Raw genomic sequence first — 14,072 nt, 5'->3', positions numbered from 1 at the left:
ACGTATAGAATATTGAGCTGTCCACTAATGTCTAGATTATTGCATTTAAATGGTAAATTTATCTTATTTATCACTCATACTTACGTTTTGTTTTAATTTATTTAATTATTTACTGAAACTAGAAGAACAATCCCATTTCATAGATCTTTCCACGGCCATTTTCCATTTTGAATATCTCAAGTCTCTTTCTGAAATGTAAACATATAATATTTATAAATTATTTATCTATACCATACTGCTTATAAAAATATTACCATATTCTTTAATAGTGGGCGAAAACTTTGTAATTTGCGATGCGTCTACATCGTTAATATCAATAACGTCTACTCCAACACCGGCTAATATAGCAGCTCCTAATGATGTTGTTTCTACCATATTAGGCCTTTCTATTTAAATCATTAAGATCGTATCGATATATATTAAATTTCAATAGAAATTTATTATCAAAAGTTTAACGTTAATTAATGAACATATATACGTACCGACGCATATTCCAGTTAAATCAGCTTGTAATTGCATAAGTAAATTATTTACCGTCATTCCACCGTCAACCTGTAACGTTGTTAATTTTGTTCCTGAATCTTTTACCATTGCTTCTAAAATATCTCTTGTTTGAAAGCAAACGGCTTCTAAAGATGCTCGAACAATATGGTATTGTTGTGTATCTTCAGAGATACCACAGATTACCCTAAAAAATATACACAATTATGATTTGTAATATTCGAATAATTATTTCGAGCGTTACTATGACAAGTTGTCTACCCCCGTGCATCTTGTTCCCAATATGGTGCATATAAACCAGAGAATGCGGGTACGAAATATACGTCTCCAGAACATCCTACATGTTCTGCCATCTCCTGACACTGTGCAAAATTACTGAATAATTGCATATTATCACGTAACCATGATAAAGCTGCTCCAGCTACAGCTACTGATCCTTCTAATGCATAAACTGCTGGGGATTTACCTATTTTATATGCAATAGTTGTTATAAGACCCTGAGTTGAATCTACTTTCTAAAAAAATGAAATATTTAATAAATGAACTAATTCTGGATTATGTACATATAACATATTAGCAAGTAAGTACATACAACACTTCCAGTGTTATACAGTAAGAAACAACCTGTTCCATAAGTAGCTTTTGCTTGTCCAGGCTTTAAACATAATTGACCAAGAAGAGCTCCTTGTTGATCACCTACACACTGTAAATGTAAAAAAAAGACATATGAATTTAGTTAGATATTAATTTTTAAGTACAATATTTCTCTAATAATTTACCCCTGCTATAGGTACACCAGCAAGCACTTCAGGATTTAAAACTGTCCCATATACTTCAGCACTAGATCGTATTTCAGGAAGAATATGTTGCGGAATTCCAAAAAATCGGCATAATAAAGGATCCCATTTTAATGTTTCTATATTCATTAACATAGTACGAGAAGCATTTGAAACATCTGTTATATGTAGTTGGCCTTTTGTGAGATTCTGTACAGAAAAATTATAATAAATCATAAATGGAAGAGGTTTAGAACAGATACATTAAAATTAACGGTAATACCCAAATAAGCCAGGTGTCAACTGTTCCAAAAGCACATCTTTCTTCATCTACTGCATGTTTAACTCGAGGTATATTGTCAATAAGCCAACGTATTTTAAGAGCACTAAAATATGGTGACATTGGAAGCCCACAAAGTGGTTTTAAATAATTTTTATTTCTTGATTTGTTAGGTACACTGTCTAATATATCTTCTAAAGTTGTAGTTGTTCTCATATCCAGCCATACTATAAAATTTCATTCTATATAAGCACATAAATGACATTATAATAATATGTAAATAATGGACAGTGTCTTACCAATTGCATTGTGCAATGGTTCTCCTGTATTTTTATCCCACACCAAAGTGGTTTCTCGTTGATTGGTAATCCCAATTGCTTTAATGTCTGATACACTTAAACCAATATCCTTTAATTTTTCTATCGTTTTCTTGATACATTCTCTGACAGATTGGATAATCTCTTTTGGATCTTGTTCTACCCATCCTTCTTGTGGGTACTTCTGCTTAATTTCAATCTGGTGTGAGGCTACTACTTTTTTATGCAATACATCAAATACCTAAAATAAATATAATACATTATGCTTTAGGTTTCAAAGTTTTTTATTAATACATTATTGTTTATATACAAAGTAACAATTACATTTATCAGGTTTACAAATGAAGAAGAAATACTGAAATAATATTAAAAATAAGATAAAAATGATTCATAAATTAATGATGAGAAAGTTATAGAAGATATCATAAAGTAATCATAGTGATCTACAGGAGTATGTTCTACGTGAGGTTCAAGTTCCATTTAGATATCTTGGTCAAAAAATATCAATTTTGGTGTGTGAATTTCTATAAAACAGAAAAAAATGTACTCACTAGAAACCTAGCGCTACTTGTTCCTTCGTCGATTGCACCTATAAATGGCCCGGGATGATTCAAGTTTTGAGACATAGTATATTTTTTTTGTTCCACTTAAAATTCAATGAAATCTTCAAAAACACATTTAGAGGTATTCGAACGATGATCTATACTTAATCTTTATCTTAACTTGTTACATAATTTATACAAAATATAAAACTCGTTCAGTGATAGTGATGTATATATTACAGATGAAATAAAAAGATATTAATTTACTTCCTGTTCAATATATCGTTTTTATTGATTACGTTAGAAATACATTCTTCATTAAACAATGTCGTATGGACTTTGGAATACAGGGAATAAAAATGAACTGTACAATTTTATGTTATAATTTGTTTCTTTGTTGTTTATAATAAAATTAACATTTCTTCCATATAAATATTATTTTTATAGTGCTTTTTTACATTATAAGGTTTGCAATGCAAATATTTCTACAGATCCTTCTATTCTAGTAATTTTCTGCGTTTTAGCCAGTATTTATCTCATTTCACTTTGCGTTACCGGTAAGGACGGACGTACGTTTGTGGGTGTAGTGAACAATTATTTGTTCGATGATAATTGAATTAGATTAAGTGTTCATCAGTGTCTAATACACGTGAATTTTGTAATGTTTCAGGCAAATAACTATTAAACTGGCTTCGTAATACACGTTTATTACTTGGCCGGATTTCTTTATTACGGTAGAGTAAGTATTATTTCATGGATATGTCGTGCCTGCTCCATGTGAATCCCTCTCCGTCTTCTTGTTCTTCTCACTCTGTGAGATATAACGGCATCAGACTTACATTGCAAATCTTCTATTTCGATTGAAAAATACAGGAACACTATTTTTGATCTCTGCAATGTGCATACATTCATTTTTAAAGAGGTTACCGATCTTATGACGTGTCAAGTGAATACTTCATTCCATATGGTGGTCACTGCCTCAACCACTTGGTGGTCATTGACATGCTGGCATTTAACTTGAACTGTTTTCCTATTTCCCACTTAATATCGCAATCGTTATGAACTTTTATAGATGTTAAGCGTTTCAATCTATTTTAGTTAAATATACAATCATTAATCAAATATTTATGTAAAAAAAATGTATTAAGAAAGATTGTTCATAGATATGGGCACTATTAATTTTCATAAAAATTTCTTACTATTTTTTGGAATTTTTAATCTTTCTTTTTTTATGTTAACTACATTTTCTCAAACAATGTATTGTAACTGTTAAAATAATAAAATAAGGTATTTCATTTAAAATATAATATGCATATAAATATTGTAATTAAATTTTAGTATATAATTGATTATGTAAGTCTTCTTATTTTTAAATTAATTGTATAAAATATAAGCATTTCATATTTAAGAATTGCACCTGTCTTTAATGCTGGTCCGTATGTGTTAAATAATAATCCCCATTTGATTAATAATTTGTGTTATAGTGCTACTGTAAGGACTTGGCACGGAACAGGACAACCCCATCATGCAGCAGCAGTCAGTAATGGAAGAGGGAACGGCCTATGAGCCACCTACTTATGATGAGACATTCCCAGTTCTTCCTGAGTCAGCTAGTTCAAGTTCAGGAAAATTAAATATTTTCTCTGTAAATAATAATTTACAGCTTGGACGTATAACAATCACACAGGTATATATCATTTAAGTGGAATGTATATATACAATCTCTTGATAACATACTATTTTATTGCTTTCTTTTTTTTTTTTTTTTTTAGATATTTCGCGTACCCGGCGAAGAACGCAAATTTGATCACAGTGATAAATTTGGGGAACGTGAATCCATACGTACATGTAAAACAATAATGAAAGAGACAAATACCAATATTGAAATAGCATCATCAAAAGATCAATCTCTTACATTCCTAATAACTGGCAAGCAAAACCAAGTATTGGAAGCTAAGCGCCGAATTTTAACAACATTTCAGACTCAGGTTAAATGTTATAGCTAGATTGAAGATGTTTTATTAATTAACTTTACGTTAATTAACGGTGAACGATCTAATAATAGAATTATCATTGTAGGCAAGTAAACAAATTAGCATTCCTAAGGACCATCATCGTTGGATTCTTGGAAAACAAGGACAGCGCCTCAAGGATCTAGAAAAAACAACTGCAACAAAAATAAATGTTCCATCTGTACAAGATCAGTCAGATATAATCACAATTACAGGAACAAAAGAAGGAATAGAAAAGGCTGAACATGAAATTAGGGTCATTTCAGATGAACAAGTAAGCAATACAATTTGTTAGTTAATTAATATCATAAAATGTAACATATACATTGAATTTTTATGTTATAGTCAAGAAAAGCATTTGAAAGAGTATCTGTGCCAAAAATATATCATCCTTTTATACATGGTGCACACAATGAGAATCTCAATGCTATGATGGCAGAAACTGGTGCTCGAATTAATATTCCTCCTGCTTCTGTGCAAGAAGATGAGATTACTATTGCAGGTGAAAAAGAAGGTGTCTTGGCAGCAAAGCAAAAAATTGAAGATATTTACAGAGATATGGTATGAAAGTTCGAACGGAAATTATATACAATTGTCATTCATTTCAGAATTAAAATAATGATTATGATTTAGGAAAAGAGATGTACAACAGTATCAGTTGAAGTTCCCAAATCTCAGCACAAATATGTTATTGGTCCTCGTGGTAGTACTATAGCAGAGATATTGCAAGTGACTGGTGTAAGTGTAGAAATGCCTGCACCAGATTCTCCTACCGGAACTATTACACTCCGTGGACCTCAAGAAAAGCTTGGTCAAGGTAATGTTTAGTCTGTATCTTTATAAACACTTAAACAAATATATCAACATCGTGTTAATAAATGTATTCAATAATACAGCATTGACTAAAGTGTATGAAAAAGCAAACAGTGTTCGTACGGCTGTTGTAAAAGCACCTGTGTGGATTCATAAGTATATAATAGGACGAAAAGGAGTGAACATTAAACGTATCACACAAGAAATGCCGAAAGTAAATGTAGAATTTACTGGAAAGGAAGACAAAATCAAGATTGAAGGTCCTCCTGAAGAAGTAGAGAAAGCACAAAATGAACTTCAATTAATGGCTAGTGATCTCATATCCAAGCTTACTTTTACAGAATTAAATGTTGATCCTCGATTTTATAAACATATTATTGGAAAAAATGGATGCAATGGTGAGTTACTTCGTATTATTTTAATTATTATATTAATTATTTACTAAGGTGTCATTATTATTTTTCTCTGAACAGTAAATCGTGTAAAAGAAGGTACAGGTGTTGTTATTAATATCTCGGAAAATGACGGTAGTAATATTATTCGTATTGAAGGAAACCACCCTGGTGTGCTTAAAGCTCAAACGGTTTGTATTGTTTCTTTAATTTATGTACAAGAAGTAATATGTAGTTCATATTTACTGACATTTAAATTTATTACAGGAATTAGTAGAAATGGTGAGAAAATTAGAAAATGAAAAAGAGAAAGATGTGATAATAGATCATCGTTATTATCCTAGTATTATCGGAAACAAGGGAGATAATATTAAAGAGATTAGAGATAAGTTTAACCAAGTACAGATTACTATTCCTGGTCCAGGTATGTAGCGTGATATATATTCAATAACTAGAACTCGGATTTATGCCAGGTACAAACATTCAAAAAGACCTCGGCCCTTGTTGGCGCTTATCCAACAGGGGCTCGATGTTAATTTTTAGAGTGCAGACAATATATATCATTTTGCATTGTTATACACTCTTTCTCTGTTAACTTTACAAAAATAGAATACAAAAAATTAACAAAAAATAATTACATAAAACTTTTAATTTTGGGGCATTTTATATGATATTTAAAAAACTTTTTGTTAATAGGTGAGAAAGAAGATATAGTAAAAATTAGAGGACCCAAGGAAGATGTAGATAAGTGCCATAAATATCTAATGAAATTAGTAAAAGAATTAAACGAAAATAATTATGTATTAGAAGTACCCATTTTCAAACAATTCCATAAATTTGTCATTGGAAAAGGCGGAGTAAATATTCGTAAGGTTGGTATCTACTGCTAAAAAGCCTAATTATATTTTATCTTAAATTAATTATAAATTAATTTTTAATTTAGATTAGGGAAGAAACACAAACTAAAATTGATTTACCTGCTGAAGGTGAGAAAAGTGATGTTATAACTATCACAGGAAAAAAGGAAAACGTAGAGAAAGCTAAAGAAATGATTCAAAAAATACAAAATGAATTGGTAATTTAGCTTTTTATTTGTATAGAAATAAAATAAATATGTAAAGTAGTTAATTATAATATCATTTATATTAGGCTAATATCGTTACCGATGAAATAGTAATTCCACCAAAGTTTTACAATTCACTTATTGGCACTGGCGGAAAATTGATTCATTCTATTATGGAAGATTGTGGCGGTGTTGCAATTAAATTTCCTACCGCAGAGAGCCGAAGCGATAAGGTAAAGAATTTAAACAATAGTAATAATTTACAATTTTTTAATTTGTTATTATGTGGTGTAAAATTATCAATATTTTGTACTTAGGTAACAATTAGAGGGCCTAAAGAGGATGTTGAAAAGGCAAAACAGCAATTACTTGAACTTACAAATGAAAAACAGTTATCTAGTTATTCGGCTGAAGTTCGTGCCAAAGTACAACATCACAAATTTCTCATTGGAAAAAATGGTGCCAATATTAAAAAGGTTTGTGCGTCAGTTATATTAATGAAGTTTTATATATGTTTGCGATATTTACCTATTTTTATTTCTTCTAGATAAGAGAATCCACGGGTGCACGTATTATATTCCCAACCGATGACGATCAAGATAAAGAAGTAATTACTATTATGGGAAAGAAGGAAGCTGTTGAAAAAGCTAAGGCTGAACTAGAGGCCACAATTAGTGAAATTGTAAGAGTTTCCATTACATTTAATTACTTCTGAATTTATGCGTGAAAATGGAATTATTTTTAATTATATAAATTTGTATTATAGGATAATATTACTGAAGGGGAAATTCATATTGATCCAAAGCATCACAGACATTTTGTAGCTCGCAGGGGTGGAGTACTGCATCGTATTGCAGATGAATGTGGGGGAGTGCAAATTTCATTCCCAAGAGCTGGTGTTGATAGTGATCGAGTCATTTTGAAAGGATCACACGAATGCATAGAAGCAGCGAAACAGCGAATGCGAGAAATTGTACAGGAACTGGTAAATTTTTTAAATAAATATCCTTTTGTTAATTCCACATTTCTCATAGAAATCAAAATTATATTACTTATATTTCTTAGGAATCTATGGTAACTGAAGAATGCGTAATACCCCAGAAACATCATCGTACAGTAATGGGAGCAAAAGGACGTAAAGTACAAATGATTACGTCCGAATATGATGTACAAATTAAATTCCCTGACAGAGATACGTATGGTTAGTACATGAAATTGTTTTTTGGATAAAATATTAATACACCTTTATGTTTATATTTATATTTCAGATGAACAACGTGTAGCGGAACAGATGAATGGTGAGAATGGGGAAGTTACGGATACTATCCCAGTCTGTGATATTATTCGCATCACTGGACAGCCAGAAAATGTAGCAGCTGCTAAACAAGCATTATTAGATCTTGTGCCGATTACGATAGAAGTTAGTTTCCTCATGAAACATTTTAAGTAGTGTTAAATATCAAATAATTATATAAAATGTAATATATATTATAGGTAGAGGTACCGTTTGATCTACATCGTTCAATAATAGGTCAGAAAGGTCGTGATGTGCGGGAACTGATGAATACATATGATGTTCATATCATGCTGTCTCCAGCAGAAGAAAAACTTGATTATATCAAGGTATGTATGCGCAGTACCGAATATTGTCAAAATTAAGGTTTCGTAGTTCATTATTATTTAAAATCCAACAATAACAGTATGGCTTGTTTATTAGATTTCTGGAACTCCTTCATGTGTTGAGAATGCAAAGCAAGCTATTCTCGATAAATGTAAAGCATTGGAAGCTGAACGACAAGATAGAGCTTTAAAATCATTTGAATTGAAGGTAAGTTTAATTATTTTAGAAAATGCCATGTTCTATAGTATTAACTTGCTTTTTTTCTTAGATTAAAGTTGATCCAGAATATCATCCGAAAATAATTGGTCGAAAGGGAGCAGTAATTAATAAAATACGTAGTGATCATGATGTTCAAATTAATTTCCCTCGTAAAGGTGACCCTGAAGAACATATCATTACAATTACTGGTTATGAAAAAAATGCTTGTAGCGCACGAGATGATATTATGAAAATTGTCAATGAATTGGTAAGTTTATACATATTTCATATCTTAGAATTGGATAGTTTCTAATAAAATATTTCTTTTTAATATAGAATGGTTTGACAAAAGAAGAGGTGCATATAAATGCTGCTGTACATTCACGTTTAATCGGTTCGAAAGGTAGAAATATTCGTAAAATAATGGACGAATTTAAAGTGGATATCAAATTCCCAAGAAAAACTGATCCTGACCCTAATATTGTAACAATTGTGGGTACGGAGGAAAATGTAGCCGATGCGAAAGATCGTTTATTGAACTTGGAAGAAGAATATGTAAATATTGAATAGACTGCTGTTATCTACATTTTAATGCTTAAGTCTTGAAACATTCTATTATATAATATTATGAAATTTCAGATTCAAGATGTTTTAGAAAATGAATATCGTGAAAATTTACGCTCGCCTCAACGCGATGAAAGGAATTCTGGAAATTCCGGCTTTGTTGTGAAAGGAGGACCTTGGGAACAGCAACCACAAAGTGCTCCGAATACCGCCAGCGTTGAGGAATTTCCTCAATTTGCTGGGTATTCTCACGTACCTGTGACTAATCCTGACGGTCCATGGGGCGTAAAACGTTAATAATATCAATCCAGTAAAACTCACTGAAAAACTATAAGGTAACATTATATAACTTTCCTCTGACAAACGATACAAAAGGGTACACACATTAGTGCTAGGTGGTTCCCTGTTCCATTACTGATGTTGCTGCATACGACCTGGCCACTCTATTGGACTCTGATACTGGTTTACTACATAACGTTTGACGATGATGTTTATATTTGCAGTTCATATACTAAATAACCTATGTATCTGTAACTGTAACGCATGATATTTTAAGTTGATTGCCATGTTAGGAATATACACACATACAGTCAGACGCAAATTGCGAGTGGATTTCATTCATAAACAGAACGTCTGATTTCTTCATAACTTACTTTTACTGATATGCCTTTCAGGTACAGATATGTTGTACTTAAGACTGTGGCTTCGTAGGAACTAATTTTCTTGTGTATATTATATATTTTTCAGATTGTCTCTATCCGCATAGATTGTTCGGTTAAACATATTTCGTTTAACCGGATATAATGTTTTGTTAATTTATTTATATTTTTTGTATATAAATTGCATTTTTTTTGTGTTGGACTTAAGTGAAATCGTTTTTTAACTATCATGATGATATTAGAGTCTGTATCAAACTTTTGTGGAACGTAAAGCTTTAAGGTCTTTCTAAGGAAAACGTTCTTAAACATGATTTCCTGTCTTTTGTTATGTAGGTAATGTAATATAATAAAATCGCTTTATACTTTTAAAATTACGGTACACTGAAAAAAAAGTGCAAGTATCTGCCAGTAAACTGAATGTAGTATATTATTAAATATTGAATTTAAGAAAAAATTAATGAACATTAAATATGCATTGGGGGATCATGATCTTTAGAAGGCCTTGCTATAATTCCACTGCTTTTATGCAGTCATCAAAGACGAGACACGAGATTATTGGGATTATTAAAAGAGAAAAGAAATCATGAATATCTATAATTTAAAAGCGATACGCCGTATTCTTTGAATAGCTAATTTTATTTATTCTTTCTGTTTTAATGTTTGCTGTATGATGTGCAAATTTTTGCATTCTACTATTTATGAGGCCAACTAGCTAAGAAAAGATATTCGGTTCAAGTGCCTTGTCTATTTTCTTCAAGACAGCTCATTTCAATTGTTGGAGGAATGTGAATATTAGTTTATATATAATTATATATAGTATATAAATATTGATAATAATTATTATATATATATAATCAATATGATAGGTATTGTACTACAAGGTACAATAATATACTACCATCATGAATAAAATAATAGATACTATCATGTATACAGAAATTCACCTATATTTTTTAGATTTACAGTAATTTTTATAAAACTACTTGGTATGACGACTTACGTGTCATCTCCAACGCATGGTGTATACGCATATGCCAGAATTAGCAATCTTAATATGCTTAGTTTTGGCTACAGATTTGATAGATGCTGTGCATGAATGTACCTTTTCTAATGAATTATAAATACAAAATAATTGTAATTATGAAATAATATTCTCTGTACACATGTCATGATATATGAATTCTATTGTAACAATATATATATATACACACATATACATATATATTATAATAATTAATCTATTGTTAAAAAGGTGTTATTTTTTCCTTCTATGGTTTGTAACCATATTTTTAAATAAGTTAATGACATTAATTACTTTGTCAATTTAATATATTTATTGGAAAATAGATGAGGATCGTAACATTTTTAATTGTTTTACAAATCCTTCGTTAGGTTTAATGTAATTTCTCAATTTTTTCACTTTGGCATAAGCATCACTGTAAGATAACTTTTCGGAAATTATTAAATAAGAAATAATAATTGCTGGTGAACGAGATACACCGGCATTGCAATGTACAAGAATATTTTCATGACGATTTTCGTGTATAATTTTATAACATCTTTTTACTGCTACAATTAGATCAGATTCAGGCAGATCTAATAAATCACAGTTATAATATTTAATCCCATTAAATTTTACCGTTACGTTAATACCGATACTTAAAATGTGATGAATATCATGTTCTTGTAAAATTTCTTTACTTACAACAGGATCTTGCGAACTCAGAAATAGTCCAGAAATTATTTGACTGATTTGAAAATCAGGCTTATTATCTACCACAAATGGTACTCCAGCTGGTAATTCTTTCTTTTCACCATCAATTTCTTCGTACCTTTGTCCAAGCATATTAGTTACAACAGTTTTACAAGATTTCAGATGTAACTTTTTATTTATAATTAAACTTTCTAAGCTCATTGTTATATAAACAATACTTGGCAGATTTAAGATAAAATTGTAGAAATTAAAAAAGTTAATTCATTTATGTCTGTACACAATTTACTTCATTTTCATCTTCTGGAATGACTATAGATTGTCTATTAGGACACGTTTTGTATTTTATACAATATTTATCTACTTCATTTTGACAGTACTCTACATTTACAAGATATAAACCAAATCCTGGAACTGGGTGTATTTGAGTAAGCCAATTATGATGGCCAGGAACTTGTAACATTATAGTTATATCCTTTTCTGTTATTTTTCCAGTAGCTAGGGCAAGTAATGCTCCTACCATCCGTCTAACCTGTAACAAAAATTACATTTACATCAGATTTACTTATAGGAATATACATATATGAATACTTCAAAGTGAAAAATCAAATGACTGAAATTTAAATATATTCCTATATGTATATAAAAGAAGTATAATTATACTGATTTATAGATATTTGTCAAAAAAATTCCTCAGCAAAGAAAGCAATTATTCATTGGACTTCGACATATTTGTAGAGAGTTAATAACATTCAATTATTATTAAAGATAATATTGGTAAATGTACCTGTTTATATAAGAAAGAATGTGATGAGCATACAACATTCCAAAAGTCAAAATTTTGGGACAATGTATCATATGGCATAAGTGATTGACCCTCTTCTATAGTCAAAGAATTTAATGTCCTTATAAAATTGATTGGTCTATGAGATATTTTTTTTGCACTAAAAGTTTGAAAATTTTTTGTTCCCATAAATAATTTGGTTCCTGCTTTTAATCTTTCTAAATCAAAAGTTTCTGACCTATTATGTATATGATACAAAAGATTATACAGTAATCAATAATATATTTTAAAAAGAATGTATCTTTGATGAACATAAATAATACCTTAAATGGTAACACTGTGATGCTTCTATAACAGGTATTCTCTGTTCATTCTTTTTTTTAGCTATCATAAATCTATACATGTATGTTCTAGACTGTACAAAATACCTAGCATGAAAATCTAGCTTCACAGGAACAAATTCTAGAAGTCTTAAAATGCAATGTTAAGTTATTAAATATTTATAAAGAATAAAAAGTATGTTAATAACAAATAACTAATTACCTAATATCATGATTACATTTTATCAGATATCGATTAATAGTTTTAAGTACATAGTCAGGATTATAGATAGCATCATATTTATTCTCTATGTCAATGTGAGCTGCATTACACAAAGCATGAACTCCAGTATCTGTTCTATAAATATCATATTTTACAATTATAATAAAAGTATAACTGCACCAATATTTGATGATACACCGTATATGTAAAATAAAACAAAAGCAGATCTATACAAACGTATTCACCTGCTAGAAGAATAGAACCTTGGCCTAACCATGCATTTTGGTATTAATGTTGAAAAAGCAGATTCTATAGTACCTTGAATAGTATCTGTATCATGTACCATAATGTGGTCATCTGTAACAACATTTTTCTGGAGTCCTCTAAAAATATATATATATATATATATATATATATATCTATCTATCTCACATATAATATTGTATTGACATTTTTTAAATTTATCTTTTTGCACTTTACAAAATATATTCAGAAATTGTTATCTTTAATAATAGTAAAGATTACAAGCTACAGTAGAATTAAAATAAAGTATATTTGTAATTATACCTGTACTGTTTTCCAAGGTATGAAAATCTAATGAAATATCTTTTCATTGCTTTAATTTATCAAAACGTACAAGGTCTATTTAACTTTTTAGTTATAAATTAAATTTGCACATCACTTTTACAAGCTGTAAGTTTATTTATATGGACCCAGTGACTATAAATACAAGAAGATTGGATAGGTTTTGAGAGGGGTATGATTTTGAGGATCCCAGACACCCCAGATGAGATTAGATCTGCATGCAGAGAGCACAGTATGATAATCGTGCCTATTTTACCGTATTTCAAAGTGACATCTGAAAAAACACAATCTTTACTCCCTTTGATTCTATTTTTATTTTAGATCAGTCAAAAGCAGAACAAAACTGAACAATTATTATTGTAATTGTTTGACAAACTTGTATATAGAAGAAGGATATAATCATAAATGTTATTCCCCTTCGAAGAGCTTATTTAATAAGCAAAAAAAAATAAATGACGTAAATTAAATAAACTCTGGAAAAACATGATACTGGTTGTGCCCTCTTCATACGGACCTGACATTATCGGGGGTGTTAGGGACCCCGTTGCGTAAATAACGCCGTCTGCGTACCGACCTGATATCATATGGGGTATTAAGGACCCCGAGACGCAGGTGACTATCTTTGCATACCAATAGTATAGCACCCGGGGTTCCAGGGACCCCGAAGCACCATTGACCATCTTTGCATACCGACATGATATCATCTTGGGG

At 30.3% G+C, this 14,072-nt stretch overlaps 4 protein-coding genes across 7 annotated transcripts; 1 reads left to right on the top strand and 3 right to left on the bottom strand.

Annotated features, from left to right (window-relative positions):
* Positions 1–100: 100 nt before the first annotated feature.
* Positions 101–2,653, bottom strand: Gk1 (Glycerol kinase 1). The gene is made up of 9 exons (XM_034338819.2): positions 2,426–2,653; positions 1,857–2,115; positions 1,561–1,784; positions 1,281–1,487; positions 1,094–1,204; positions 763–1,016; positions 483–688; positions 255–386; positions 101–188 (listed from the first exon to the last, which is right to left on the bottom strand). Exons 1-9 carry the CDS (start codon positions 2,498–2,500, stop codon positions 106–108), a joined length of 1,551 nt encoding a protein of 516 aa, XP_034194710.1. The 5' UTR covers positions 2,501–2,653; the 3' UTR covers positions 101–105.
* Positions 2,654–2,960: 307 nt separating this feature from the next.
* Dp1 (satellite-binding protein 1 Dp1) lies at positions 2,961–10,315 on the top strand. Its single transcript, XM_034338815.2, has 23 exons — positions 2,961–2,985; positions 3,087–3,155; positions 3,901–4,103; positions 4,189–4,404; positions 4,496–4,702; positions 4,774–4,989; positions 5,062–5,245; positions 5,325–5,639; positions 5,715–5,824; positions 5,901–6,057; positions 6,330–6,505; positions 6,577–6,708; positions 6,783–6,929; positions 7,014–7,172; positions 7,244–7,378; positions 7,463–7,681; positions 7,762–7,897; positions 7,965–8,116; positions 8,191–8,319; positions 8,414–8,524; positions 8,586–8,783; positions 8,852–9,070; positions 9,155–10,315. Exons 3-23 carry the CDS (start codon positions 3,942–3,944, stop codon positions 9,374–9,376), a joined length of 3,702 nt encoding a protein of 1,233 aa, XP_034194706.1. The 5' UTR covers positions 2,961–2,985; positions 3,087–3,155; positions 3,901–3,941; the 3' UTR covers positions 9,377–10,315.
* LOC117610962 (dual specificity protein phosphatase 19) lies at positions 10,299–11,653 on the bottom strand. Its single transcript, XM_034338822.2, has one exon. It carries the CDS (start codon positions 11,651–11,653, stop codon positions 11,072–11,074), a length of 582 nt encoding a protein of 193 aa, XP_034194713.1. The 3' UTR covers positions 10,299–11,071.
* LOC117610961 (tRNA pseudouridine synthase-like 1) lies at positions 11,569–13,862 on the bottom strand. Of its 4 annotated transcripts, none has more exons than XM_034338820.2 (7): positions 13,738–13,862; positions 13,344–13,635; positions 13,022–13,159; positions 12,777–12,911; positions 12,557–12,703; positions 12,237–12,471; positions 11,569–11,981 (listed from the first exon to the last, which is right to left on the bottom strand). In XM_034338820.2, exons 2-7 carry the CDS (start codon positions 13,388–13,390, stop codon positions 11,718–11,720), a joined length of 966 nt encoding a protein of 321 aa, XP_034194711.1. In that variant the 5' UTR covers positions 13,391–13,635; positions 13,738–13,862; the 3' UTR covers positions 11,569–11,717. The 4 variants fall into 4 exon arrangements, with proteins under 4 accessions (XP_034194711.1, XP_076549453.1, XP_076549452.1 ...); XM_076693338.1 differs by lacking the exon at positions 13,738–13,862 and adding an exon at positions 13,711–13,725; XM_076693337.1 differs by having other exon boundaries at positions 13,344–13,799.
* Positions 13,863–14,072: the final 210 nt, after the last annotated feature.

This window comes from Osmia lignaria, chromosome 3 (assembly GCF_051020975.1).
Source record: "Osmia lignaria lignaria isolate PbOS001 chromosome 3, iyOsmLign1, whole genome shotgun sequence".
NCBI classification, from domain to species: domain Eukaryota; kingdom Metazoa; phylum Arthropoda; class Insecta; order Hymenoptera; family Megachilidae; genus Osmia; species Osmia lignaria.
The sequence above is the reverse complement of the archived record's forward strand: the minus strand, read 5'-3'. Positions and strand labels throughout refer to the sequence as shown.